The sequence below is a fragment of the Amborella trichopoda genome, chromosome 10 (genome assembly GCF_054954075.1).
Source record: "Amborella trichopoda isolate Santa Cruz 75 chromosome 10, AtrichopodaSantaCruz75HAP2 v2.0, whole genome shotgun sequence".
NCBI lineage: Eukaryota > Viridiplantae > Streptophyta > Magnoliopsida > Amborellales > Amborellaceae > Amborella > Amborella trichopoda.
This window is the reverse complement of record NC_142345.1, coordinates 26,153,641-26,181,002: the sequence shown is the minus strand read 5'-3', so window position 1 is coordinate 26,181,002 and position 27,362 is coordinate 26,153,641. Positions and strand designations below refer to the sequence as shown.

Below are 27,362 nucleotides of genomic sequence, written 5' to 3'. Positions count from 1 at the left end.
CCCAAAACTAATGTCGTCAGATTTCCTCCGTTTTGAACGAATCTATCTTAATGTTGCCAAGTGGATAAGCAAAAGCGAAAGAATAGCCAACTTTTCTAATACATCAGCGACAGTATTTGGAATGTTTAAATAAATGGCTGATATTTTCAAAAATATCTGAAACAATTAAAAAGCCCACATGTACATTTCTTCAAAATGTTGTTATTTTTGTATTTAAATAGATAGCTACTCCCAAAATTGGCCCAAGCACCGAAGCCCTCCCATTTTTTGGCCAAAATGACAAGCTAAAGCCAATCTGATAATAGTGCTTAAAGTACAAAAGAGAGCAACCTGCATGGTTCCTTTCTCATAGTCGAAGGAAACAAAATAATGAGCCTTCTTATATTGATCAGATTAACATTCTACATATCACATAGGTACTTTCTTAGGACCTTCCCTTCTATGTGCAACCAATTTTATACACCATCATGAATGCAACAAACTAAGAATTCACCTGTTCACTTAAAGAATAGCACAAATGCCAGGAAAACAGAAAACCCGCCTTCTAATCAAGCTTACGCTGCAAGAACAAGAACCTTTATTGTTCCTTGACTATTTGCAGTCAACATTGTTGGGCTATCGCTCTTCCAACACACCGCACTTATGAAATGTGAGGCTGCATCATCATCACTGTCATCCACTTCAGAGGAACCAAACCTATGCCATGCTGCTGGTTTTGAAATAGCCTGAATCATATTTCACCAGATCAGTATAAGATCATAGGATAATTTCTAGGAAAAATACACAAGAAATAAAGAAACTTCATGCGGTTAAGGTGAAGTACACAGTAGTTCAATGGTCTGATGTATGACACTCAGATAGATACACAGTTCTATGGATGGTTGGATATTATTTGTACCCGAGTGAACCCAGGTGAATGTTCCCAGTGGATCCCACTCTAAATAATCAGCATCCATAAGTGGTAATTGATGTCCATATCGCTAATTATTACCTTGTGGTACACAAAAACTTCGTTTGTTTCGCTGCCGCAAGCTATGTACTCGCTGTTCACTGTGAGACCCACAAAATTCTTTTCATTCGTGTGTCCTTTAAACGTCCGCACCTGGACATGTATTGCTCACCAATAAATAAATAGAAACACAATCCATTTCGTCAATGCAGCATGGGTGAAGATGCAAAAGTGGCCCATGTTTAAGACAAATATGTATAAGGGATTGTATACTATGAGACCATTTATTCATGGTACAAGGAGGTCACAATCAGTTTCAACCATTGGCTATGAAACCCAATAGATGAAAGCGTCACAACATTCAAGAAATGTTATATTGGACTTTGTGCCCAAACAATGACACATCCTCAACCACTCCGTTTCAAATCCAACGGTCAATGATGATTGTGACCTCGTATTAAAAGTAAATGGTCTCATTGTACATACTTCCATATGTACAGCATGATAATGATTGAACCCTATGTTATACATTTGTGGTAAATCGATGCCTTTGTATTCTCATTGAAACAAACAATTCAAAAGCATGAGGTGACAGCTTTGTAACAAGCAAACAATATGTAGAAAACATGAGGTGACCACTTTGTAACAAGCAAATATAAAACCGCGACAAGGGTAAGCATCTTCAGAGTGTGACAGGGAAGCAGACAAAATGAAGCCAAAATTTTAGGAACAAAGAAGTGTGCCAAACTCCTGAGCCAAAATGTTTTTGCTAGTATAAGAAAAAATCTGCCCTCGGCAACATATTTGCACATTTCAGTATATCTTGGAATGAATCTCAAGTTGATGAGTGAGAATGAGTAGAAGTCAATAATTCTGTTTCCACAAACTCCAGGGTTGAGAGATAAAGCTCCATATCATCAAAGAGAAAAAATATGGAGAAAGGGTTAGAATACTTTAATCATCATAGTAAAATTATAACTGAAAACCTCTAGGATCTGGAAGAGTTATGATTTCATAAGGCAGGAAGGAAAAACATGAAAGCAGACATCTATCTCGAAACATAGAATTATAATTAGTAAACCATCAAGAAAAGACAAGGAATTCTTTCCAAATCACAGCGGGGTGCACTACTGATGTCCATCAAGGACTGCTTAATACACAAAATTGAGGCCAGACCTCAACTTTATAATTTCATTCTAAGTTGGACAATTGATATCTAACCAAGTTGGATGTTTTAAAAGAATTCATAATTGGCGATTTTGGATTGAACAGAGTAGAATTAGGCATTTTTTTTTTCGGTGCAAAAATGAGGCACTTAAGATATGTAGCAGTTCATAATGGGTTTGCATATGAACTGTAGAAACCAGCTTGCTCTGAATGCAATTAAATCCCATTAAACAATGAAATGAAACAGGCAAAGAAAAATATATTAAGAGGTGCATCCTACACACAAGAAGCAGCCACAAAACCACATTTTCTTAGATACAGCCTCCAAAATGTTGAAAAAAGAAACATGGAAGAAAGAAAAGGGAAGTATAATACAACCCAATGGACCTTGGAAAAATCATACCAGTATGGGTCCTCACTGTCCATTTAAGTGACTGATGGTGATGGTGATGGTGATGGAGATGGTAAGAGCCACCAGAACAAAACTGGACCCTAGGACGAGGATTCCACGCTCTCACCATCACCGTCCCACGCGTCAATGGTCGGTGATGACTCTAGTCGATTGGTTTATGGTACACAATATTCATCAGGAGTCAGAAAAAGAGAGAGAACTGATTGGCAGCAGGTTTGATCATGCAGTTACAAATGAGTAACCAGAAGAACAGATGAGTGAATAAGCTGAAACTATCACTGTAGCAGAAACTAGAGCACTAATTCCCATTGGGGTTACTCTGTCAGTGTTGAAAAAGTGAACCCCAAGTTGCTCTTCCATGTACTACTGGCGCCATCCAGAAATATCAGTAACCCAAGGTAAATCTTTTACCATTTTTACCAAGAAGCTCACTTAACATAATGTGTTCCCCTTTCCAGCCCAGACACAAGCCAAGATGGCTATATTCAAGAACCGATGGTAGTAAAAGAATCCTCATGACTTCAATTTTTGGGGATATTCTCAATAATGTCAAAGGATAACCAATCTAACAGGTTTGGAAGTTTCTAGATCAAGAATAATTAATTCCTTTCGAAGATGTAACTTGAAAAAAAGTCAAAGTAGGCATAAAATCATACATTTAAAAAAATGGCATTGAAATAAGTTAAGAAATGATAAAGATACATAATATTTATTATTTATGAATATCTGCAGTCATAAACAAAGGAATGTAAGAGCAATGAGGCATAAGATTTGTACAGCGCAATTTTCGTTCACATCCCATAAGCGTAATGTACTGTCTGTGGATGCAGATGCAAGCTCATTAGTTGATAAGAACTTCACATAAGAAACTGCTTTGCTGTGTCCACTGAAAACATGTACTGGAGCACTAATGTTTCTCAGATCATAATAATGAATATGATGATCTGCAGAACCAACCTGCAATATGACACAAAGTTAACACACTATATATTCCCACTGAGACTTGGTTCACACAAGGAAAAGGTGAATGGATACCGCAACATATATGCTAGATCCTGGATTATACTTGACACAGCAAATATTTGCTTTCATGTCAATATTGAGAACACTGGCTTCTTGCTTTGTGCACCAAACTTTAACCTGTGTAATAACGAGCAACCAAAGAAATGCAGTAACTCTTTGAGTCGATATCAAAGCGATCAAATAAGTGAATGGATAGTTAAAGCTATGAGTACCATTTCGATATCAATTTCTTGCGCTTTTTCATAGAAACTACAATCATGGATCAATCTTGTAATGATTTATCAAATACTTATGGCTGGTCAATATGCAAGCAGACACAACAGTAGCCAACCATGAAAAGCTGATACACGTTCTTAATAAATAAACAGTTTCACACAACTCCCAATCTTAATAAATAAACTTCCATCTTTTGTACTTATTTTAAGGAATAAAAAAATTCTGAGATCAGTAATGCTAGAAAGGGGTAGGTTTGAACTCGAATGATGTCTAGTGCGTGCGTGTGCTTGTGTGTGTGTGTTTAGTTCCCCCGAACTGCGAGGATGTTGTTGTAAATGAGCTTGGTAAGTTAAACCAGCTATCATAATTCTCTATCCTTTGGCCCCATCACACAGACCAAAACCTAAATTCCTTTTGATGAGATCAGTACAATTGGTGGGGTCCCTGCACAACCTCCACTAACCTAGAGAGCGGGGGAAGAAAAAAAAATAAAAATGGAGAGGACATCAACACCAATTTTTTGAATGATGTTAACATTGTATTGATGGAAAGGAGAATACACACAGTTACAAAATGCCCAGGGGCGAAAAGTCACCCAGAGAGGTGACAGAGAAATCCAAAGAAAAACAAGGAGAAAACACTCGTAAAACTAAAATAACAACAAAAGAGAAGGGGGTGGGAAACACCCAGGAGAACTAAAACAGCAACAAAACAAAAAAACCAATTAGAGGACAGAAATTTCAAATTCATCAACCCATCTTTCCTAGGAAAAAAATAGTGATTAAATTTGTCAACGGATCTATGCTCAAGAGTGGCCAATGGAACTCTACAGGCAATAAGTCAGAATCACATGCCAATACTCCATCCACAACTACCCATGAACCTTGTCTATTTAACATACTATCCTTGTCTATTTAACCCTCTACTATCCAGTCCAGTGTTTGAAAACACAAATCATTTGTCAGATCCCCGGATCGCTAACCTAGGACCAGGGGGGTTCCTAGCCTATTCCCAGTTCTGTTCAACGATTCCTGATCCGGATCACCGGGTTTCCAAACATTGCTACCGTCAAAGACTCAGAATATTTTCATCAAATTTTCAGTGTGATTTACAGAATTAATGATTATTTTACACATACAGCTAGAGTTTCCATGCAAATCTTGGCTAAGAGCACCTTTTAAATTGGACGACTCAATACTTTGTATAATCATAGGCTATGATACCCTAAGATAGTAAAATGGGTGTCTTAGATAGTTCTTTTTGCATTGAACTCTTCTATACACAGCTTGCATTGGAACATATCCACTAAAATGCGGTCCATGATGAACAGTGGAGATTTGTCACCATCCAATATTGACAATGGACAGTGAATTCGCTGGGTGTGTACCAAATACCAAACAAAGGTCATGAATGGTATACTTTTACTTTCGCACTAGCAATTGCTTATTTTAACTGTTCACTGTTATGACTCATGCTACTACAATCAGTCTGACACCAAACTCAACGAAAGCAAAAACTACAATTCCAAGAAAAGAAAGCAAGCCTTTTCTTATGGGCTTGACTTTGTACGCCAATGGAAGCAATCAATCATTTGAATCCATGCTTCTAAGATGAGACAGAAATATGAACCTTGCAGTCATCGCTCCCAGAAACAAGCATTGAAGGTTCAGTACGTGAGAAATCAACACTCCATGCCCGTTTCTCATGTTCCTCATATTCCATAACACTCTGAAAAGGCATCACTAGGGAGTTATTGTCTTGTGAAGGCATTTAAGTTGGTGAAATCAAACATTCTAGCTAAGACATTTTAGCAATTCAGAAGAAAAGATCACAGTAACAACTACCTGACGGGTTGTTACATCCCAGACAGTTACTATTCCTTCATAATCACTACTTGCAATGTGGCTCTTATTGTACTTGTTCCAACTTAAGCAACTCAGTTTAGATCGAGTGGACATCTCCACAACAGGACAATGAACATCTGCAGGTTCATTTACAACCTAATTTGCCATGAGATTAGCCACAATGCATCAGGTTACTCATACCTAAAGAAAAAGTTCTTCTAAATTAAAGTAAATGAGTTGAGTCTATAGAAACCCTAAAACTTACAGTGGAAAATTCAAACACTTTAATACGTCTTGAAACTCCAGCAGTGGCAAACAATTCATCATCACGATCAAATTCTATGCTGTTTGAAGATTAAACACAATTTAGTCCCACATAGATGAAAATGCTATAACCAATCACAAGATGTCGAGCAAAATTGGAATGGACTTATCTATCCCTAGTCCCTACTTCTCAAAGAAAGTAAAGAAATGCTACTGCAAAAGAAAGTATTGGAATTTAAGGACCCCTATGAAAAAAGTTGGCTAATCTTAAAGAGATTGTCAGAAATATATATCGTGAAAAATGGAGAAGAAAAACCATGGAGAAGCTGTGCAATTAGTACATGGTAGGATCACTCGTCCACGAGCATGGAAAAAATTTAACTGTAATCAAATTAGCCCCCACAGAAAGTTAGTATATCCATGCTATAAAGAAACAACATGCGTGTCTATGGCAGACACAAATGTGAGTGTAAGAATGTAAACTTCAAAATAACGGCATACACACGAAACAACCAAACTGTCTATGAAGTGTATATGTCTATAATACTATTGCATAATTAGCTAGATTACTCGGGGAAGAGAGAGAAGCTTTGAGCAGGAAAGGAAAAAGGTTATTGTCTATGATACAAGGATAAAAAGTTATACCTTATATAGATTACTTCCTTAAAGGTCAACTTGGAAGAGACCCGCATGGAGAGACTTTTTTACAGTGTTCCAAAAAATGTCGGGCAGCGCCTAGGCAGTCATGGGGGTCATGTCCGCCCAACGCCAAGGCAAGCGCCTAGATTTCTGGGCAGGGGAATATGAGTATACATCATAAAATATTAAAAATCCCATAATCCAAAGTTCCTGTAATAGACTACTAGCGCAACCAAAAATAAAATATAATAGTAAATTACAATCCATACTCCGTAGACCATACTCAATGCTCCATAGCCCATACCATTCCATAATCCATAGTTCTTTACAATCATACAACACATACGAGTAGAAAATAAGGGAAAAAAATATATAGTCTAAGACTAAAGGAGTCGAGAGTCTTCAGTCAACATCAAAGAAAGTCGGATAAGCCTCATAATATGCATCAGAGCCGAGTCCATCATCATCACAATCATCTCCCTCTTCAACATAACGCTTGTCCTCCCTCCTCTATTTTTTTTGAATCTACCCCTTCCACCTCTTCTTCTACCTCCCTCTTACTTTGTGCAGATGATCTAGACGCCCTAGGAGTGTTGGCTGCTTTACCTAGTGCTTCTTCACCCTTTTCATGCTTATTGTGTTTTACTAAAGCACTGAACTCAAATATTGCTTAATTTCCTCACTGACAGCCTCAAGACCATTTTTACAATAATTACACCTTTAATCGGCAAGGTGTTTCTTGAACCGCTAAATACCCTCATTAGTATCCTTTCCACAATAATTACACCTTATATAATATTTTCCATTCGAATCCGGGTTATGACCATAATTCCAACCCGGATCACTACTTCTAAAAGCACCTGGAGAAGATATTTCCATATAACAAGGCTCATATTCTTCCTTTTCTGGTTTTATCAAATTCAAATATTGTCTAATCTCATCCCTAGTAGCTTCAAGAACCTTTTTACAAGAAACAACATTCTCTTTAATACCGGTAAGGTGTATCTTGAATCAGTTAATACCATCATTGGTATCTTTCTCACAAAAATTACACCTTATACAATTTTTATCATATGGAATCGGGTTATAACCATATTTCCAACAGGAATCGCCACGTTTAGAAGAACCAAAAGTAGACTTATCCAAATGACAAGGCTCCTTTTGTTCCTTTTTGTATTTTTTCGAACTCATATATTGCTTAATCTCCTCTCTAATAGCTTTAGGAACATTTTTACAAAGGGCAACATTTCTCCTTAATACCGACAAGGTGTTTTTTGAACCAGTTTATACCCCTGTTAGTATCTTTTTCATAATAACTATATCTTATACAATTTTTGTCATTTTGATTACGGTTATAACCATACTTCCAACCACATCACCAGACATTGAAATAGAAAATAAAATCTCAAATATGAAGCTTTTTACTAACCTTTTTACTCGTTCTTCAATCTTCAATGTTTGAGATGTTTCCCAATCTCAAATACTTCCCAAAAACCCTCTAATAAGATTAAAAAAATCTACAAAATCAAACCCAAACCAAAAGGATGATATTTGGATCATTTTTTCAAAATTCTGAAATACCTGATTGATCTCATAGAAATGCCAAAAAATGACTTTTTTCAAATTATTTTCCACTCCAAGAGGTCAACAACGGCGTTTAGGTAACACAATAACCTAAACCCCCCTTTTTCCCCTTATTTAGGGGAGAAAAGGACGAAAATGCACCTCAATAAGAGGCATTTTTTCCCTAGGAGGGGCTAAGTCCATGGGTGCTTGCCCAGGCTGGGCATTGGGAGCTCACCCAAGCTAGCACCCAGGGACTCCTTGCCCATGGATCACTCAGTCCCTAGGCGACTAGGCGGGCCGCTTTTTGAAACACTACTTTTTATTGTAACTTTCGTAGAGCAATTAGCATTTCATAATTTATATGGTAAACTTGGTAGAGAGCTGCATGGACAGACTTTTTTATGTAACTTGACTAGCTTCAATAGACGATACAATGAGGGAAAGTAGACTTAGGTGGTCTGGTCATGTGCAATGACGACCTAGAACATCACCCGTTAGGAGGGGTGATTTGGCTTAAGTGGAAGGCTCTAAGAGAGAAGACCCCAAAGTACAAGGCTGGAAATAATGAGAAAAGATATGGTGACTTATTGTATGACTGAGCATATGACCCTTGATAAAGATTCATGTAGCCAATCTCAAATAGTTTGGGTGAGGCTCAAATGACGATGTGATGACTAGAAATATTATTATTTCATAATTTCTATCGTAAGGTTTGTGTAGGAATAGAAGCAAAGCATGCAAAGAACAAGAACATTTATAAACTAATTTAGGAGTTGCATTAAGAATTAGCAAAGGCAATCGGAGTCCTTCTCTATAAAATAACAATAAAAGCACAACGTCAATATTTCCTTTTGTATGCAGAAATCTTTCATACATGTATGACTGCAACATAAAAGCACAACTTTTGTTTAGAAAGTACGTCTTAGAACACATTTCCAACAATGAGGGACAAAACCCAGACACATGTCAAATGAATGGTTGATGTGTGTGACATGAATTTGTATGTATCAACAAGTGTATGCATGTCAAAGCTGTTCGACACCTCCCAGCCCTTAGACACCGAGTGTCCATTTCAATAAAGAGAACACAAATGCTGATGTTTCTAGTAATGCAATTCACCACTCCTTGATCTTGGATGGTCACTTCCCATTCTTCCATTTCCACCTCCTCAGACCCATACTCTTCTTGCTCCTCATCAGCTTCATTGGGTGAGATATTGTGTCTTCCCTTTTAACCAGTGTTTGTCCTTAACATTCCAATGTGCAATGAGCAAAATAGCATTCATTGGCTACTGCTGTGGTTAGTGATTATCCATCTCAGTTTTTGCCACCTCACTCATAGAGTCATGAGGTGCACCCAAGTCATCCACTTTTATCTCTCATTCTTCTTCTTGACTCCACATCATCCTCCACTTCGCTCGTTTCCACATTTGAATAAGCAAGAGTGCTCCATATGTTCCTGTGTGCTCTCTTCGTCTATTTCATGTTCTCTCAAATGACTAATGGTCATATGTATCTTCTATTCCCTCTCGTTCATTGCACAGTTATCTTGTTCCTCCACATCACTCCTTTGAATGATGTGAGTCATCCATGTCATCCACACATAGCCTTTGTCTTGTGTTTGATCCATCTTTGTCTTGTGTTTGATCCATCCATCTCATCCTCACGTGAGTCTTCTTGGTTTTAATAGGCTTCCATTGTTCTCCCAGTTGTTCTTCTACCACTGGAGTTTGTATTTCTGAATCATTGTTACTCTGGTAGCTTGTGGAGGCGTAATCCCTTTCCAATTCTCTTTTTTTGTTCATTTTTTCTTGTTCTGCTGTCTTTCATATCTTCTCCTCCTGAGCTCCCACTATTTCAGGTTGTGCCTGCTTCTTATGTTTGATTGGTGCTTTCAAAATGTCAAGCAACAATGACACTTCTTTAAGGGAAGAATGATGGTACATGCCTACTTTGGATGAGGAGCCCTTTTGAAGGACCAAGCCATAGTTCTGGGTAGCTCTGCGGGGCCATAGGTGGTCATGTCCAAAACCCCAATTTGGCGGTATGGAAGCAGTAGTACCTTGGGGGGAATGCAATCATCCATCACTTAGAATAGGATTCCTATAGCATGAAGGATCATGAACCCATTCTGGTCACGTTCCTATAATCTCAATTATTTAATGGGATACTGACCCTATGGAATACCATAAAAATAAGGGATGAAAATAGATTTTCAAGCATGGTTTCCTAGCATCAAGTGTTTATACATCAAATCACTAGACACCATTTTTGAAGCCTTACATTCCACAATCAGGGGTGAAAATAGATTTTCAAGCATGGTTTGCTAGTATCTCCTAGCATGATTTGGAAGTAAAAATAGATTTTCATGCACCAAAATTGCATCTTCTAGCATGGTTTGGAGGTGTTCCTTACTTTGATTCCTTAAGGTTGACGCCTTTTATAAGTCACACACCCACTAGGGCTATCTTATCAAGTGAACCAACAACCCAACTTGAATTTGGGCTGTTCGATAGCCTAGATGTGTTGTTTTTTTTTTTTAACTTCTTTACAAATGCTTTCTACATGAAACTTGAGGCATCCTTATATCAAAATAGGGAACACCCTATGTAAAAAAAAAAAAATTCAAATAAAACAAATTGACCAAAATAACCATTATAATTTAAGTATTTAGTTGATTTTGTTTATTTGAATTTATTTATTTTTTAATTGTGTGCCTATCTTGATGTAGGACGCACCAAATTTTATGTAGAAAGCATTTGTAAAAAAGTTAAAACATAAAAAACCAAATGATTAGTGGTCGCCTGTTTAGCCAAAATTAAATTTGGGTCGTGGTCGTGGGCATATAATGCTCCATCAACCTCTCTACATACAGCAGCGAGATCCCATACACAGTTATACACACACATGCACATGCACTCACACAAGTATACACAAGCACGCATCTACACGCCAACAGGTCTATAGAATAGCATAAGATTATTTTTTTTTGACAAATTAGCATAAACAATTTTGAAACTTAAGGTTCCATCAGAACCCAAATTTTTTATATCTCAAATTGGCAAGCAAGATTGAAAAGAAAAACTGAATTCACTCGAAAAAAGGGGGAAAATTAGTACACACTATTTTTCACTAAACACAGGCCATTCATACTGTGGATAGCAGATTTAGCCTTTAAAGAACTCAATATTGATTTTTCTTTTTTTTCTGTTTTTCATTTTTTGAATCTATCATGTGAAAAAGTTCAACCTAGAAAAACCCCACTAGCTTACTGTTTTGGAGCTCAGGGCATACCATAGCTATAAGCCATACGCACACATGTGCGTGCATGGGTGCTCCCAGAAGAGCAATCTAATGCGCTCTCAAGGTAGGGAATTATGGGCATCGGAGAAACCCGCTTCCCACGCTCCTGCAAACCCCCTAGACTTCCCATCATTGCCAAACCTTAACTCCATTTTTCTCATCCCTCACATCCTCCTTTGGCCCAACTCCACCATTTTCTTCAACCCCCCTACCTCAGAAATTGCTCAACCCACTCAACATACTGCATTGCCTCCTCAAAGCAGTGACAATAACGTAAAAGATCCAAAAACAACCTGCCTCAAGATAAATCATTCTCAGAGATTGTGACCACTAACTTGAGACCTTTACCTTTACCAAATGTATGTTACCTTTAACATAATGTTCATGAAGGAAGATTAACAGTACCGCTTGAGACGGAAGAGGCCTTACAAACAAAAATGGAATTCCAAAACACATTGATAGGGTACTTTGCAGAACCAGGGCCTAAATAGAGTTTCAACATCTCAAGAGCATCTGAGTCATGATGGATGTTATTTCTAAAGATAGGATGTATATATTTTCAGATTCGAATCAGAAAAAGCTGCAATCGAGGTCAGTGTAGGACGACCCTGGTTTTTGTTTTTTATTGTTGGGGTTGGGGGGGGTTGGTTTTCCACATGTTCAATGATAGTAATGGCGAAAATTTAACCTGAAATCTCAAAGTTAAGATTAATGCTCATTAGGTAAGCATAGCAAATTTACCATTACTATTTAGGCCGACATGCCTCCGCTATTGGAAATTCAATCCCAATGGATAGCGCCACTAGATATTAGAAGCAGTTTGAATGTAAATGAGTTCATATGGATGTACAACCCAGAAACAAGCTCTCCAAGGATATTGGAGATTTGCATCAATAGAGGTGATGATGAGTTATTTACACGATGGAATATGAAGGAATCCTATTATCTAGTGAAACTTGTTGGTCTACTGGGCAAAAGAGATCAAACTGCAACAAACAAATCATAGAAGCAAGCAGGCAAATCAAGCTTTAGAAAAAGGTGGAAAACACAACCACCACTCCGTCAACAAAATAGATCAATCACAACATTCGACAAGAGAACAACAAAGGCTATACATGAAGAAATCAGGCCTTTCAAAAGAACTCTTAAAACAAGCAGTAGGGAAACAAAGACAACAAACAAACACAAAACTAGTCAATAGGACACAAGATTCAGCTCCCTAGCTTATTAAGATGAAGGAAAATGTTTCCAAAAAAAAAAAATAGGAAGGGCAAAGTTTAGTAGAGTCCTAAAGCTGGAAACACCAATAAACAGGCCCAAACTGCAGAGCAAATTGATGGCATAGCCAATGAACTGATGTGGATCCTACTACTGATGTGAAAGCTGACAAGAGAGATGGAAGCCAATGAAAAAATCCTAATTAAAATGAGGTGGATTAGGTTCACAAAGAACATTCAAGTCTAGAACTGATAGTAAAGGGCTTATGATAAAGGACAATGGCGTCATGCAAAGTACTACATACCAAAGAAAATGGAACAATACGAAAGCATCCCACCTTACAATTGTACTCACATTCAGATATGAGCAAGTCTAGCTCTACAGAAAATTTGAATTCAAATTTAACTCAACGACCCAAGTTTAGGTAATAGTACATCATACAAAAAAAATTTGGAAAAGAAAATTTGAAAATTTGAAGTCAGATTTCCAATAGAACAGGGCCATCCATTTGTTGTTCTTCCATGGCAAGTTGGTCATTTGACTTACCATCTTCAACCGTATCAAAAATACCGTCTCTTGTCTCTACCAACCTGAGACAATTCATTGGAGTAGGACATTTTCAATGGATTCCTATTGTGCTCAGCTCCCATGTCAGTACTTTCTGCCACATCATTATTTTCTTCAAATTTTGGGTCTGTTTTCAGCTGTTTCCCATTTTAGGATCTTGACCACTTTCCCAGTTTCCATGACTTTTCTCATTTAATCCATATTCTTCATTGTCATTTGCTGACCCTCTTGATCAATTTTTGATGGATTCAATCCCCTATGTTGTCCGCTTTCAAGGCCTGTTGGAGGATTTGTGGTAGTAGTGAGTTCGGGAGAGAATTCCATACTTCATAGATAGAGTCAAGGGAGAAATCCGCTTTACTAAGAAACCGAAAACCATAATTAATGAAACCGAGACAAAAAGGCCTGTGCGTTTCGTATAGATTGAGACTTGTAGCTTGATTCTTGACCTCATTCCATTTATTTTGCTTCAGCCATTTTTTCATTGTGTTCCATTTCTGCTCAACCCAAGAATATTTCATTTGGATATTTAGCTCATCCCGATTGATGTTGAAGCTCTTTTCCCCTTCTCAGCACTTAAGTGTTGCTTAGACCCTGGTTTACTTGGTTCTACTTTTGGTTTTTGCAGGTAGAGCTATCATGTCGAACAGACCAACATGTCTCAAACAAAAGTGGAATTCTTTCAAACTCAATTAACTGGACCGACAAACTCTTCAACATCAAAACCATCAATAAAAACCTATTTTGGGAAGATTTTCTGATTGCACATCCATACAGATTCTTGCACAATTGAGTTCCTTCCGATCTCGTGGCACCGTTCATTGAGATTGATAAGCCCATGGTGGAACCGTGGAAGCGACTTATAGATCAGTAATAAAATGGCAAGTTTGGTAGTGTTACCCATTGTGCGACCGATTCTCTTCTCGATTTTTGGCAATCAGCCTCCCTGCCATCTTTGTTGGCATAGAGATTTTCACCCTATGTACCATGGACTCCTCCATTGACTTTGTTCACATCCTCTTCTAATTCAAACTTAAAGAGGATGTAATTATTACTTTTGAAAATGATGTCTAACTTCGGAAAGGGGCTGGGGTCGTGGTGGTAGCATCCTTACCACATCATGGTATCCATTCCTTCCGCTAACACCCCCAATTAACAACCTTCAAAATGTAACTCCCTAATCTATTGAAAAAAAAGGGTAGGGTCCAGTCTTCCCCACTGAATTACCCAAAAAAAAAATGATGTCTGACTTCCCTTTGATTCCCCAAACGCTCTTGAGCTTTGTATCTAATAAATACCGTGAAGTCTAGATTCTACGAGGATCCTTATCAAGGTACTCTGCAAGTCAGTATTTGCTTATAGGACCTCTTCCTTGTCTAACTGGACTGTTAGCTTCCCTTGGACTAGATTAGGCAAGGGAAAGGATGAACGGGAGATTTAAGCCTCCAAAGAAGATCTCGATGTTGGAGTGGTTTTTTATTGAGGCTCTAGAAGGTTCGGGTTTGGGGAAGGTGATGGCGGATGGAAGAAGATGATTGAGCGGTAGGAGAGATGAACGAGGTGGTTCTGCTGGAGTACGCGGCGATTTGAAGGCTCAGAAGAGGAGGGAAATCATGATCATTGGTCAATGATGGAGGATGAACGGGATGGTTATGGGCAGCTGCTGGGAAATGCGTGATGGCAGGAGAGCCCTCTGCCTTTTCTAGCAAAATGCTTTTTTATTTATGGCTATTCTTTGGCTGCTGACAGTTTTTTCCAGTAAGGTTTCCGGCCACCTTAATAGGGGCCCCTGTGATGCAGTAGAATCTCATACTCCCACAGTTTCCCACCAGGAGGTATGGAAGTCTACCTCAAGCCAAATGCGACATGGAGCAAATCCCCCAAACCTTGGTTATATCTTCAGATAAATGACAGTTTTTGAATGAAGGATAATAAGTCAATTGTCTTCGAATGAAATAGTACGGCCTCATTACCAACATGTGATTTATCAAATAAGCACGTGTGCATACACACATTCATCAAGAAAGGAACTTTAGTTGGTGCAACTATTTCAAAATGCCGTAAACCTCAATTCACTGTAGACAAGTTTCCTTATTTCATCACGGGTGTATGGCCAAAAAACTTTTGAAAACACTAGTATGAAAGTAATCCAACAATTTTCTCCTCATGTCACTAGATCAATTTAATAAAATATAGCATCAAATCAACTCTCCCCTGAAAAAAATATTGAACCATGAGGATGTTAGCTCCTAAACTATTCAAAATTCCAAACTGAACTCCACAAAATGAACATAAAAATACTAGAAAGGAAAAATTGCAAAATTCTTGACCTTGAATCCAAGATTACAAGATATGTATTACAAAAGTGAAAAATCATACACATACAAAGCATACACATGTTCCCTAGTGAGTTTGTGTCTAGGTGTCTGTGTGCACGTGCACACACAGGTGCGCACATACATATAAATCGGTGCATGATAGATGAATAAACAGATATTACATTGACTATATGTACACAAAAATACATAAATGCACCTATGCACGCATGCACACACACACACAATCACACACTCAATAATGTATGTCTGTGTGCAACATAGATGAACGCATGCACGCATACACAAGATGAATGTGTCTACTCAAGTGGAGGTATTTCAAGAACTCCTCACCTTGATACAATATTTGCAGAATGAAAAAGATCCCCATGCCTAAGCTCCGCAATGACACGCAAACGACTGATAAACGAACATAGTCAAATCAGTGCATAACCAGAATAATCTGAGAGGTCTAGTATCCAAATTTGTATACTTAAGAATAGGGATCTATGTCACACAGAGTCTGTGTATGAACATAGTACAAAAAGCAGGGCATTCTGTCTACATTCTAAAGAAGATAATTCACCCAATTAAAGTTAACCACCACCGTCCAGCATGGAGGATGGACAGCAGCTACCCAGACATGTACGACGTAGTCTACACAGAATGTGCATGATATAGTTTCCATTGTTTATTTATGAATCTGTCTGTAAATGAAATTAGGGCAATGTTCTGAATGAACATTTCCATCATAACATTACCTGTATCGAGTAAAGGTGGTCAATACATTCTGAAAATCCTCCAGACCTGCATGGTAACCTTCTCTATTTACCCCACTCCCATCCCTTTCTTCTGGCTTAGGCAATTGGCCAGCCCCACGACGCCTCTTTTGCAAATAACATTCTTGGAGATCATTAAACTATCACAAATGAAACGAAAATAGAAGTCAGCTCCCAAGTATAGAAAAAGAGAGTTACGACCACTAAAAGTAAAATCGAAGCCAGTGAATAAGTTTCAAATGGGTGGATAAGCTGTTGAGGATCGTTTTTCCACCCATACACAAATGGAGGTCATCAAAAATCAAAAGAAGACCTGCGCATGAACTCTTCTCTTCCTTGCAACAGCCAGACCAGATTGACCAAGAACATTTTGAGAATCTGACCCATTAAATGTATCCTTTCTTTGTATTCCTTGAGAACTGCCTTGTCCCTTGACTTCAGATTTCTTGTTCTGAAAACTCTCAGAGACAGCCACACCTTGGGTGCCATGAACATTAGAAGAAAGGCCATTATTATGCTTGTCACTTGAGGTAGGGAAGCCTGTTGCAGCCATGGGATCATCAAGAAGCATCTGCAATTTCACCGAATACCTCTCCTTGACTCGGTATAGTTCAATTCTATGCCTCTCCACAGCACTTACATCTTCTTTTATATACTGGAGATCAGTTTGCACCTGTAGATAACACAAAGAAAGTGAATCACAATAGTGAAAATACACGAGAACAAATCACAAATCACAAATCCTCAAGAATAAAAAAGAATGCCAACCCCCATGGTATTCTGCAATTTATTCTACATAGCATAATGTAATAAAATTTGGATAGGATCGGAACTCTAAACAATAAAAACAGAAAAATTAAAATAAAATAAAATAAAAAAGGATAGAAATTGCAAAAGAATCACATTTAAAGCCATTGCACATAAATAAGAAAGTTCAGATGCTCACCTCCTTCAGCTCCTCAAGCTTTTGCTTCCTTAGGCAGTGCAAGAAATCAAGCAGAATTTTCATGTTCGTCTCAGCCTCTTCCTGCTCCATCTTCCTCTTTTTCTCGGCCAGAAGAGACAACAAGCCATCTAGCTCCTTAACTGAGACTTCTGCACCCTGTCTAAAAATCTTAGGGAATCATCACAATTAAAGGTCCTCTGCAGATCATTTGGACCTCAACTAGCAATACATAAATCACTGTCAAATGATAAGAGGAATGTGATTACCATGCAGAACACAATAAACATGTTGCAATCATTCCATGTCATCCATAGAAAGCTCAATCACGTCCATTATTTATCATATACTTATCAAGATTTCCTAATCATAAATCAAAAAACGGGTAGACAATACTTACATAAATGCAAGAGACTCACATCATGTTCAGAGAATCGGCATGGTAAAAAAGCAATTTCTACGTCAAAATGTTCTCAGAACAGGACCAGACCGACTGGTTCGAACCAAGAACCAGTGAATTGGTAATCTTTCCAATCCAGTCAGGTTCCTACACCGGCCATCAAACATGTCATGGACCGGTGGACCAGCTAGTCCAGCATCTGGACTGACGGTTCCACCAGTCCAAGACCTAACTGGCCGGTCCTAACAGGGCAAAAGAAAAGGTCAATTTCGCCTTTTTTGGGGAGCTTTCTTTAACCAAAATAAGTATTTAGGGAGGGATTTTAGCCTTATGGGTTTCTACAGGGGCATTTTAGGAAATTTCAATCTTTATGGTTTCTGGAAGTATAAAACACAATTTCAAAGATAGAGAGAGACAGGCGCTGTGATTTTTTCACCTCCCCCCCTCACTAAATCAATAGAAAAGCAAGCTTTGCAGTCAGATCCCAACACTTTTCTGAACAAAATCCTGCAACAGGACGAAATATTCAATATTCAACCCCCGATTCAGTTTTTTTTTTTCTGTTTATAGGAATTTAGAGAAGCAAAAAATTTGAATTTTTTTTATTTTTACCTTTTGAAGTTTAGGAAATTAGGGCTTTAAAAAAAAATTAGTTGGGCATTTTTTTTCCAAATTCAAGTTTTATTTTTTACTCTTTTAGAGGGCTTTTACAATTTTTAAATACGCCCTTAAAAAGTATACCTGAAAAATAAAAATTTGTTTTGAGCATTTTTTTCTTATATTTTCATTTTCAGTGTTCAAACTATTCATAATATTTGTCAAATTCTACAAATTTTTGTAAAATTTGGAAATTTATAAGGGCCTCTAATTTGCAAAATCCCCTAGAAAACAGAAAAAGTAAAGAAAAAAAATTTGTTTGCATATCTTTTTTGTATTTTTGGTTTGAATTCCTACGTTTAAGGGCTCTTACAAAATACAAATTGTAAAATCCCTTAAAAAGTAGAGTTTAAAAGGAAGAAAGAAAAAAAAAAAAGAGGGAAACTTTCATATTGAACCCCCAAAAATTATCTTAGAACAAAACCTTCCATCTTTTTTCATTTCGGGAGGCCCAGTAATTTCGTTTAATATTTTAGGGGGGCCCTTCCATAAAACCCCATCCCGTTTTCACTTTCTTTCTCCCAAAATTTCCCTTCTAAATATGCTTACTCTATTCATATCCTAAACTTGTGAATCTTTTTCTCTTGCACTCTCTCTGAAACCCTCCCCTTTCCTCTATTCTCCCTCTCATTCTCCATGCTTTCTCTCTAGAACCCTCCCCTTCTCTCTCTAAAATCATCACCTGCAAATCTTCAAACCATCCACTTTTCTCTTTTCTCCCTCTCAATCTCCACACTCCCTTTCTCTAAAACCCTCCACTCTCTCTCTCTCTCTAAATTCTCCCTTGCAAATCTTCTAACATGGGAAATTATCTAACAATATCATAATTGGGAAGAATTCGACTAATTAGGCAAATAAGATCTTCTTGATAAATTGGGTAAATTATGACAAGGAAAGTACTACTTATACCTATAATTGTAATTGGGAAGAATTCGACTAATTAGGCAATTTTTTTAGAATTATTTTTTTAAATGAATTTACTGGGGGGTTAAGTCATAGGCATGATTACAATTCGTTCAGATGGAGAAGCAATTTATAGTTTGGTTCCAACTACACCCAATGATAGGAGTGAGCCTGCTTGTCTGAATTCGTTCAGATGTAGAAGCAATTTATAGTTTGGTTCCAACTCCACCCAATGATAGGAGTGAGCCTACTTGTCTGATTTAGAATGGAAGGGATGATAAGAGGTGAAGCAACCCAAATTCAAACAGGAATCAAACTTCTCTTCTTATTGATTCAGATTCCCATCTGGTTAAGTTCTTGTTTTTTTTTCTTATTTTGTGTTTATTAATGAAACATGGACTGTTATATTATACACTTTTTTATTGCCAATCTAGTTCAGGACTGTATGTCATTTGATTAATAATATTTTGATTGACGACTACCAAAGCCATTAAGAAACTCTTTCTAAATCTTCAATTTGATCTTGATTCTTAAAATGGGACTCAGTTAAAAATAAATTCAGTGTTAACCGGTAGAACCCTAATGAACTTCTTCAATCTTTTGAGAAATTCTTTCTGTTTGAACTAAGCTTTGATCTATTTTTTCGGGTTGGAGATAAGAGTTGCATTAAGGGAAATGGAGAATGATGCCATAATTCTCTCTCGCAGCTCTCTCTCTAGGTTTCTATGCTTTGAGCCTTTGGTTTCAAGAAAAGATGCAATCTTGGGTCTCTCTAAGCTTTTGGAGCTCTCTAGATTATAAACTTGGGACTCTGATTTTAGGGAAAATGTAATCTTGGGCCTCTCTCCGCCTTAAGAGGCGACGGATAAGTAGACTCTAAGATTCCAAAGATCTCGCCATCTCTCATTATCATCATCAGAGCCTTTTCCCTCCTATTTGGGGTCGGCTACAAATCCTAGTCTACCATTTTGCTCTATCAATGGCTATACCCTCAATGAGACCATAAGTCCCCATATTTTTTCTCACTACTTCCAACCATGTCCTTTTGCGCCTATCCCTTACCCTTTTTTAACCTTCTACTTAAACCAACTCGCACCTCCTAACAGGTGTTGCACTGGGTCTGCGTTGTACATGCCCAACCCACCTAAGTCTACTTTCTCTCATCTTATCGCCTATTGGAGCCACACCTAAGTTCTCTTGAATGTATTCATTTCGAATTCTACCCCTTTTTATCTTGCCACTCATCCATCTCAACATCCTCATCTCACTCATCCTATGGGTATGTTAGTTCTTGACAGCCAAAATTCCACCCCATAAAGCAATGTTAATCTCATACCTGTCTTATATAACTTCCCTTTCAGCTTCATTGATATGCGGCAATCACATAAAACTCCAGTTGCACATCTCCACTTCGCCCACCCAGCTCTAATTCTATGTGCAACATCTCTCTCAATGTTCTTTATCTTTAAAATTTTGAAAAGACAGTAAGTACTTTGTATCCTCTTTGTTTTGATGGGTTTGGAGGTCCAATGGGTAGGAGATAAGCAAGGGAGGGTTGTAAAGAGAGAAGGGGTTGTAGATATTATAAATGATCTAGAAAGATATCGTTTTCTACTATTTTCCATCAAAATATCATGGACTGACACTTCTCATAAATTCGATAGGGAAAACAGGATCCCACAAGAGGTCGGGCTACATGGTACTCCACTAGGCTAGATCCAAAAACCCAATCCAATTTCTTAAACCAACCCTACATGCCCCTATGAGTCACATACTTCAGTCAGGACATTAGTGGACCTATCAAAGCTAACCAATAGGTGCATGGACTCCAAGGTGTTCAGTGGATTACAGGTGCACCCCAAGGACATACACTCTTATGGATGTGGGGTTCCTCTCTCAACACGTGTGCACATTTCTAATAAGTGGATCTTACCTCATCAGAACAACTTCCCAAATGCGACTGTCCGTGCACACACTGTGAGCGAGCTACATATGTTAGGGATTTGGGCTTATTTCCTCTTAGAGCCTAGCTTTGCTCACATAGGGCTTATACACAAAATATCTCACACAATCCGGGATCCACTGATCCCTAAGCCCTGGCTCACAACACGAGGCAAACACAAACATACAAACCCTGACTACAGGAAAACCTTTAATCCTCTCACTTCACAATATGGTCCAAGAATTTCACCTCATACAATCAGGGTTATTTCGGATTATCCGGACCCCAGTATGCAAAGGTTTCGGTAGCCACTATGTTCCTGGTCACTTCCACAATGACTCTGAATAGTGCTGGCATTGCAAACTAGGCCTTGAAAGGCCATACTTCCAACACCTATGTGGATCCTTTGGACTTTATTAACCTTTTGTTTCACAATCAAGAACAACTTCTATATCTTCGATAGGAGAGGCAATCGCAGTTAGTTCAATTGGGAGAGGTAATTTGATCATTTGGCTTAACTCATCTTTCATACATGCTTACTTTTCATAAATTAATGAACTAACATTTTATTTTACCTTACCAAAGTAAACCACATATCGACGAGGTAATACGGAAACAATCATGCCTTGGGTTCTAAATTTGTACTTTGTTGCCACTAATGATCGAAAACTGTGCTATGAAAAACAATACCCAACTCTATACTCCTTTGGAGAGAGAGTTAAGAGTATCTTGGTTTGCATCTAATTGAGAATCCGACACCCTAGACTAGTATCTCACACCAATACCATATCCATGTCCAAGTAATATAGCTTTAAAGAAGTTAACATGAACATGTCTAGAAAGCACAAGAAGAATGACGATCCAAGTAACTCATGCGTAAGAGGAAGAATGTTTCTGCTGTACTTAATTGCTAACTGCAAACAATGGCTACGAATACTCCAAAGGTCCACGCAGACCGCAAGATTGCAGATAAATATTATTTGAATCAACAAGAAGTAAAAATTAAAGTTTTTGGAATGAAAATAATTTGGCAGGAACAGACCATGCTTAGAAAATTGGTAGTAACAATAACTGTAAGATCATCGAAAAGGAAGTAGAATCAACAAAATGAAAAACTAAAATAATCGAAATAGGTAATTGAAATCCCAAAATAAGGCAATTAGGCAGGGGTAACAAACCAAAAAAGAAAAAAAAGACCACCCCTTTATGCAGGGGAATTTCCCATGAAACAAAAAAATGGAGCTTTCAACATAAATGAATATAAAGTTATGTGAGAAATGATATGAGGGACTTAAAGCCGCATTGAGGGTATGGCCCTTAATAGAGCAGAATGGCAGACCAAGATTCGTGTAGCCGAACCCAATTAGTTAGGAAAAGGTTTTGACAATGATGACAATGATGATGATGATGTAACACATTTCATTTTATGACAATCAATGCCAAAGGAGACTTCACGGACGATGTATCCCGCATTCAAAAAGTTTCTACTTCTTAAGACTCACCTTCCTTATTAGAACCCACACATCTTTGTCTACATGCCCCTCAAGAAATGGTATCAAATTTCTCCCATTGAGATGGCTGCTAATACTTCACATATGGCACCTGAATATTTTCATAGAATTTCTTGCCAATATATTTAATGAATAGCATTGAATTATTTGAACTCCAAATCCATTATCAAAGGAGTAATAGACAAAACAAAGAGAACGTAATTCAGCTAATTAGTGCAGTCGGAAAATAAAAACATTGCGTTTAATGTAAGTTTCAACATAACATCACTCAGAGTTACCCAACTAGAACATGTCTCATAAAGTTTATAAAAAGACTACAAAAACTCCATACAAAGTCTCAACAGAATTTTGACTAACCTGTAGAAGGGCCAACCGCAAATGCTCTACAGGAGAAGCTGTTTTTGCTATTTGGCATGCGGATGTCTTCTTTAAGAGCTGTAGAACAGATTCAAACATCCAAAAAACAAAATTCAGAATCTCCCTAGAGAATATGCCATCAATATTAGCCCTGGTATATATACCAACACCATCCACATATATGTCTGTTAAAACAATAATGTCTCAGAAAGCCATGTGAATGATGCTAACCAAGACAAAGAGAGCATATCAAATGGTGATCATGATTCTTAAAAGAGCAAGCTCTATTTCATAATCATGACTTACAACAATAGATGCTGTGATCTCTATTCTGCACTGCCCTAAGCGCAGTAACCATCTACAGTTAAAATAAATATTAAGGACTCAAGAAATGGACAAGGCTTCATGTAGAAACTGCAGAAGCCATAAGTTCAACATGACCTACCAAGAATCTACTCAGCATACACCATGACAATGAATACACAACATAAAATAACTTAAATTTTTCGCCCTTCCATGAGTAGTTCACCCTCAATGTTTGCCCAAGACAAAACACAACCTCACATTCTAAACATACAGAATGATCAACATTTCTAACCAGTGAGATGAGAGCAGGATTTTATATGTATCTGATATTTTAATTGCGGTTCCTTCACAATACCTTTCAAACTAAGTGGATCTCAACAAATCACCATTGAGTGATCGAAATTCCGTTATTTGTGCATTTGTCTAAGTAGTAGTCAAATCACTCCATTCTAAATGTCATTTGACTATGGCCAGCGTCACATTCCAAAAAATTGCTGTACACCTTTGACTTGAATAGCATGCAACTCAAAGGACAAAAGAACAGAAACGTATATATTCTATTAATGATCACATATACTTACTATTCTTCCATAAGATCACTCATTGGCAATCCCTTAACCAAGTCTCCGCCAAAATGCATATAGAACAGACAGAGCTACCTCTACCACATAACATTTATCACTACATTGATGAATAAAAAGTTTTCTCCTAATAATGGTGAAAAAAAAGATTCCACACATTTGCCAGGCATAATTTAGAAACACTTAAAAGAAAGGTGTAATTCGGCTAATTTGTCCCGAAAGTTTATCTGTCATCTAAGTTGGCTCAACAACCACATGTTGGAACAACAGTTACAATACCAATTTACAAAATGCAGAAAGACAAAATCCAACAGCAAGCCAAGAACCATAAGAAGCAACTTCAAAAGCTTAAAACTACAGTCCAGAATAAATTCGACTTGCATGAAAATAAGCAACATGACATTGATCTGGATACTTAGGAAATACATAACCAAATCTGGATACTTAGGAAATACATAACAAACTTCAACCCGCTAATGAATTCATATGATTCCAGCATGCTCCCCTAAACTTATGATAGACAACCCCACTCTAAAGTCTACTCCAGCTAATGAATTCATACAATTCCAGCATGCTCCCTTCAAGCAATAGGTCATTTGAGAATTTAACAAGTGCTCTAGACAAACTTGTGGGATGAATTTCGATGTGCCGCCCATCTATCTCTTCTTAACATTGACTCATTTCTAATTCTCTAAAAAGCATAAATAAGCTTTCTTGATACTACTTAGCCCACACCAACTTATACCATTACATTTTGCTAGGTTCACCCCAACTTATACTACAATGCTCACTCATTAAATGCACACATGGTTGGCAATAAAGACAGCAGATTTCAGGAAGTAGATTCAAGGTATATTAACTGATTAAAGGAGTCATTATGCGAGTGCTTTCTGGAGGTAAAAAAAAGTTTCCAACACCAAACTCGACAATCCCAAACCAAGGAAATTGATTTGGGAAAATTTGGATATAAATAGGTTCAAATATGGCATTTACGAATGAAAAATAATACACCAAAAGGGTAAAAAGGTGTTTTGAACAATAATTGGACAACTCGCCTGATTTGGTGGGGAAATGGACTGTCCCCGGGCAGTTCTGAGTCGACTCGGAGATCTTGAAACTTAGGTCCCCAATTTCACGAAAATAAACATGTAAGACTATTTTGCTGGATCAAATTGCACTGACATGCTATGCAAGCTTCGGCAACTAATTTTGTTTTTTGGCCAAAGTAGAAAATGTACTAGACAATCTCATGTATTAAGCAGAGGACTACTGCAGAGTATAGAACAGAAAAATATAAGGATAAAGTGTACCATGGTACATGAAGTATGTGCTATATATATCCCCAACCGTCACTGTCAGCTACAAGTGGCTGAGACAAACACTCTCACAATCAAAGAATAGAAACAACCAGCTCATCTCAAACCCCCATTCATTGAAAACAGCAGGTTGGGGATACATGTGAGATATGATGGAAAGTTGAGCATCTGTTTAGCATGTTATTTATGAGCTACATATATTACAATACTGAACAGTGTTAAAAAGTTCGTGGTTTGCCTCTTAACTGCCTGTGACCTGGTACCGAAAGTTAACTGGCCCAAGTTTCGGTTAACCGTTTCTCAAAAAAAAACTGACCCGATTTTTCTCCCAAACTCGGGACTTAGCCTAATACACCAAAGTGGAAGGGTTTTTTATTTTAGAACTATTGTTTTTAGAATGATCTCGACTTTTGGATTGTTTTTTTTTTTTTATTATTTGAGGAATCTCGACTTTTATGGTTCCTTAACCTTGTTTAAACCAATGTACGAAAAATCGGACCATCAGGAGGTTTCACATCCAACCAGCCCAGGCAGTGCCAGTCATTGCCAAAATAAATAAAGAAAAATAAATTTACATGAAATTTTAAAAGTTTAAAATGTTCAACCAAGATTACTTCAAAAACATTCTAAAAATATAAATAAAAGGCTTCTTTAAATATGAATTTTTGGTTTATTAGGCTAAGTCCTGAGCTGTGGAAACAATGGGACCGGCTACATGCTGGTTCCAGTTCGACTGCGGTGTTACAAGTCAAACTGCCGGGTTTTTAAACCCACGTTTAAACATTCCAAACTTTAAAATTTTGCTTACAATTTTCGTCTTTTTCTGTATTTTTAATTCAGCCAAACCAAGTTGTCAGTCAGCCAGTTCGACTCGGAACCGGATAATTTGTTCAACCCACTGGTCCCATTTTTCCAACACTGTTACAATAATCCCATTTTTACGCATGAATAAAAACTCCATTAAGCACAAACACCCAATGAGCGCCTGCACCAACCTAATAATAGAATAAGGACAAGAGAGAGCGTGAGAGAGTACTGAACTCATTCTGAGCAGACAACGAGAAAAAAATTGGAGAAAGAAATCGAGCAGAGAGAGAAAAAGAAGAATTGTGGAGAGAGAGGAGAAATAACCTTATTGAGCAAGAAATTGGAGAATTCATAGAGAGGGGAACTAACCTTATTGAGCAGAGAAGTGGAGAATTGAGAGAGAAATAACCTTATTGAGCAGGAAATTGGGGAAGAGCTGGTTGTTGGTGAGGAATCGGCCACAACAGGGGCAATCACTCTTATTATTGAGATGCGTCACAATACACATGTAGCAGAAGCTGTGCCCACAGGCCGTCAGAAAGGCATCCCTGATCATCTGCATGCAAATAGGGCAGAGGAAATCTTTATCCACCTCCACGCCCAAGCCCGCCCCCGCCCCTGGCCCCGACCCGACTCCCAAGCCCTCATCGGCCTCCGGTGCCGATGCAGAGCCAGACCTCTGCTCGCCCTTAACCGAGGGCACGAGCGCGCCCCCCGCCGTGGAGTGATGAGAGAGAGAGCCCTCCGCCATGGACGCTCGCTAAGCAGATTTCTTCCTCATCGGCGTCTGGCCGGGGGGCCTCGTGGACGCTGCCACTTGATTTTTTTCTCTCTCCTCTATTCTCTCTCTAGAGTTTCCCGCGTCAGTGTTTCTCTTTCACTCTCTCTCCACTTTCTCTCTATAGTTTGGGGTTTTCCTTTTGGTGGTGGTGGTGGCGGTGGCGGCTTTGTGGAGAGATATAGCGAGAGAGAGAGAGGGAGAGAGGACGGTGCTTGTGAGGGCAGCAGCGTCCCACGTCGAGCCTACTTTTGCATTGCCCCCACTCCCATTCTTTGCCGGTTTTATTTATCAGTGTGTCATTTTATATTTCAAATTCTTTTTTCGTAATTTACGTTTTGATGATTTTGACGGTAACGGTTGTCATTAACAACCAGCGATATTCTTTATCTTGAATGTTTGACCAAATCTTCAACCTTTTGTTGCTTACTCTTTCGTAAAAGAATCGCTAGTACTCGTCCCTAACCCGCGCTAATGAAGTCCCAAAAGAGTTACCTTCAGAAAAATTACAAATAACCTCGAGGATTGGATATGCAAGTTATCTTCAATGAAGCTTTATTTCTCATTTTTTCTTTAAAATATATTTTTCAAACAAATATC

General features: G+C 38.0%; 1 protein-coding gene across 6 annotated transcripts; it reads right to left on the bottom strand.

Moving 5' to 3' along the window:
* Positions 1 to 357: 357 nt before the first annotated feature.
* COP1 (Transducin/WD40 repeat-like superfamily protein) lies at positions 358 to 27,041 on the bottom strand. 6 transcript variants are annotated; one of them, XM_006829427.4, is made up of 13 exons: positions 26,394 to 27,041; positions 22,975 to 23,052; positions 17,208 to 17,363; positions 16,575 to 16,934; positions 16,244 to 16,401; positions 15,837 to 15,902; positions 5,877 to 5,955; positions 5,612 to 5,767; positions 5,397 to 5,495; positions 3,564 to 3,668; positions 3,306 to 3,485; positions 992 to 1,102; positions 358 to 725 (listed from the first exon to the last, which is right to left on the bottom strand). In XM_006829427.4, exons 1-13 carry the CDS (start codon positions 26,733 to 26,735, stop codon positions 555 to 557), a joined length of 2,061 nt encoding a protein of 686 aa, XP_006829490.2. In that variant the 5' UTR covers positions 26,736 to 27,041; the 3' UTR covers positions 358 to 554. The 6 variants fall into 6 exon arrangements, 5 of the variants coding, with proteins under 5 accessions (XP_006829490.2, XP_020517456.1, XP_020517457.1 ...); XM_020661797.2 differs by having other exon boundaries at positions 17,208 to 17,356; XM_020661798.2 differs by having other exon boundaries at positions 17,208 to 17,356; positions 24,917 to 26,533.
* Positions 27,042 to 27,362: the final 321 nt, after the last annotated feature.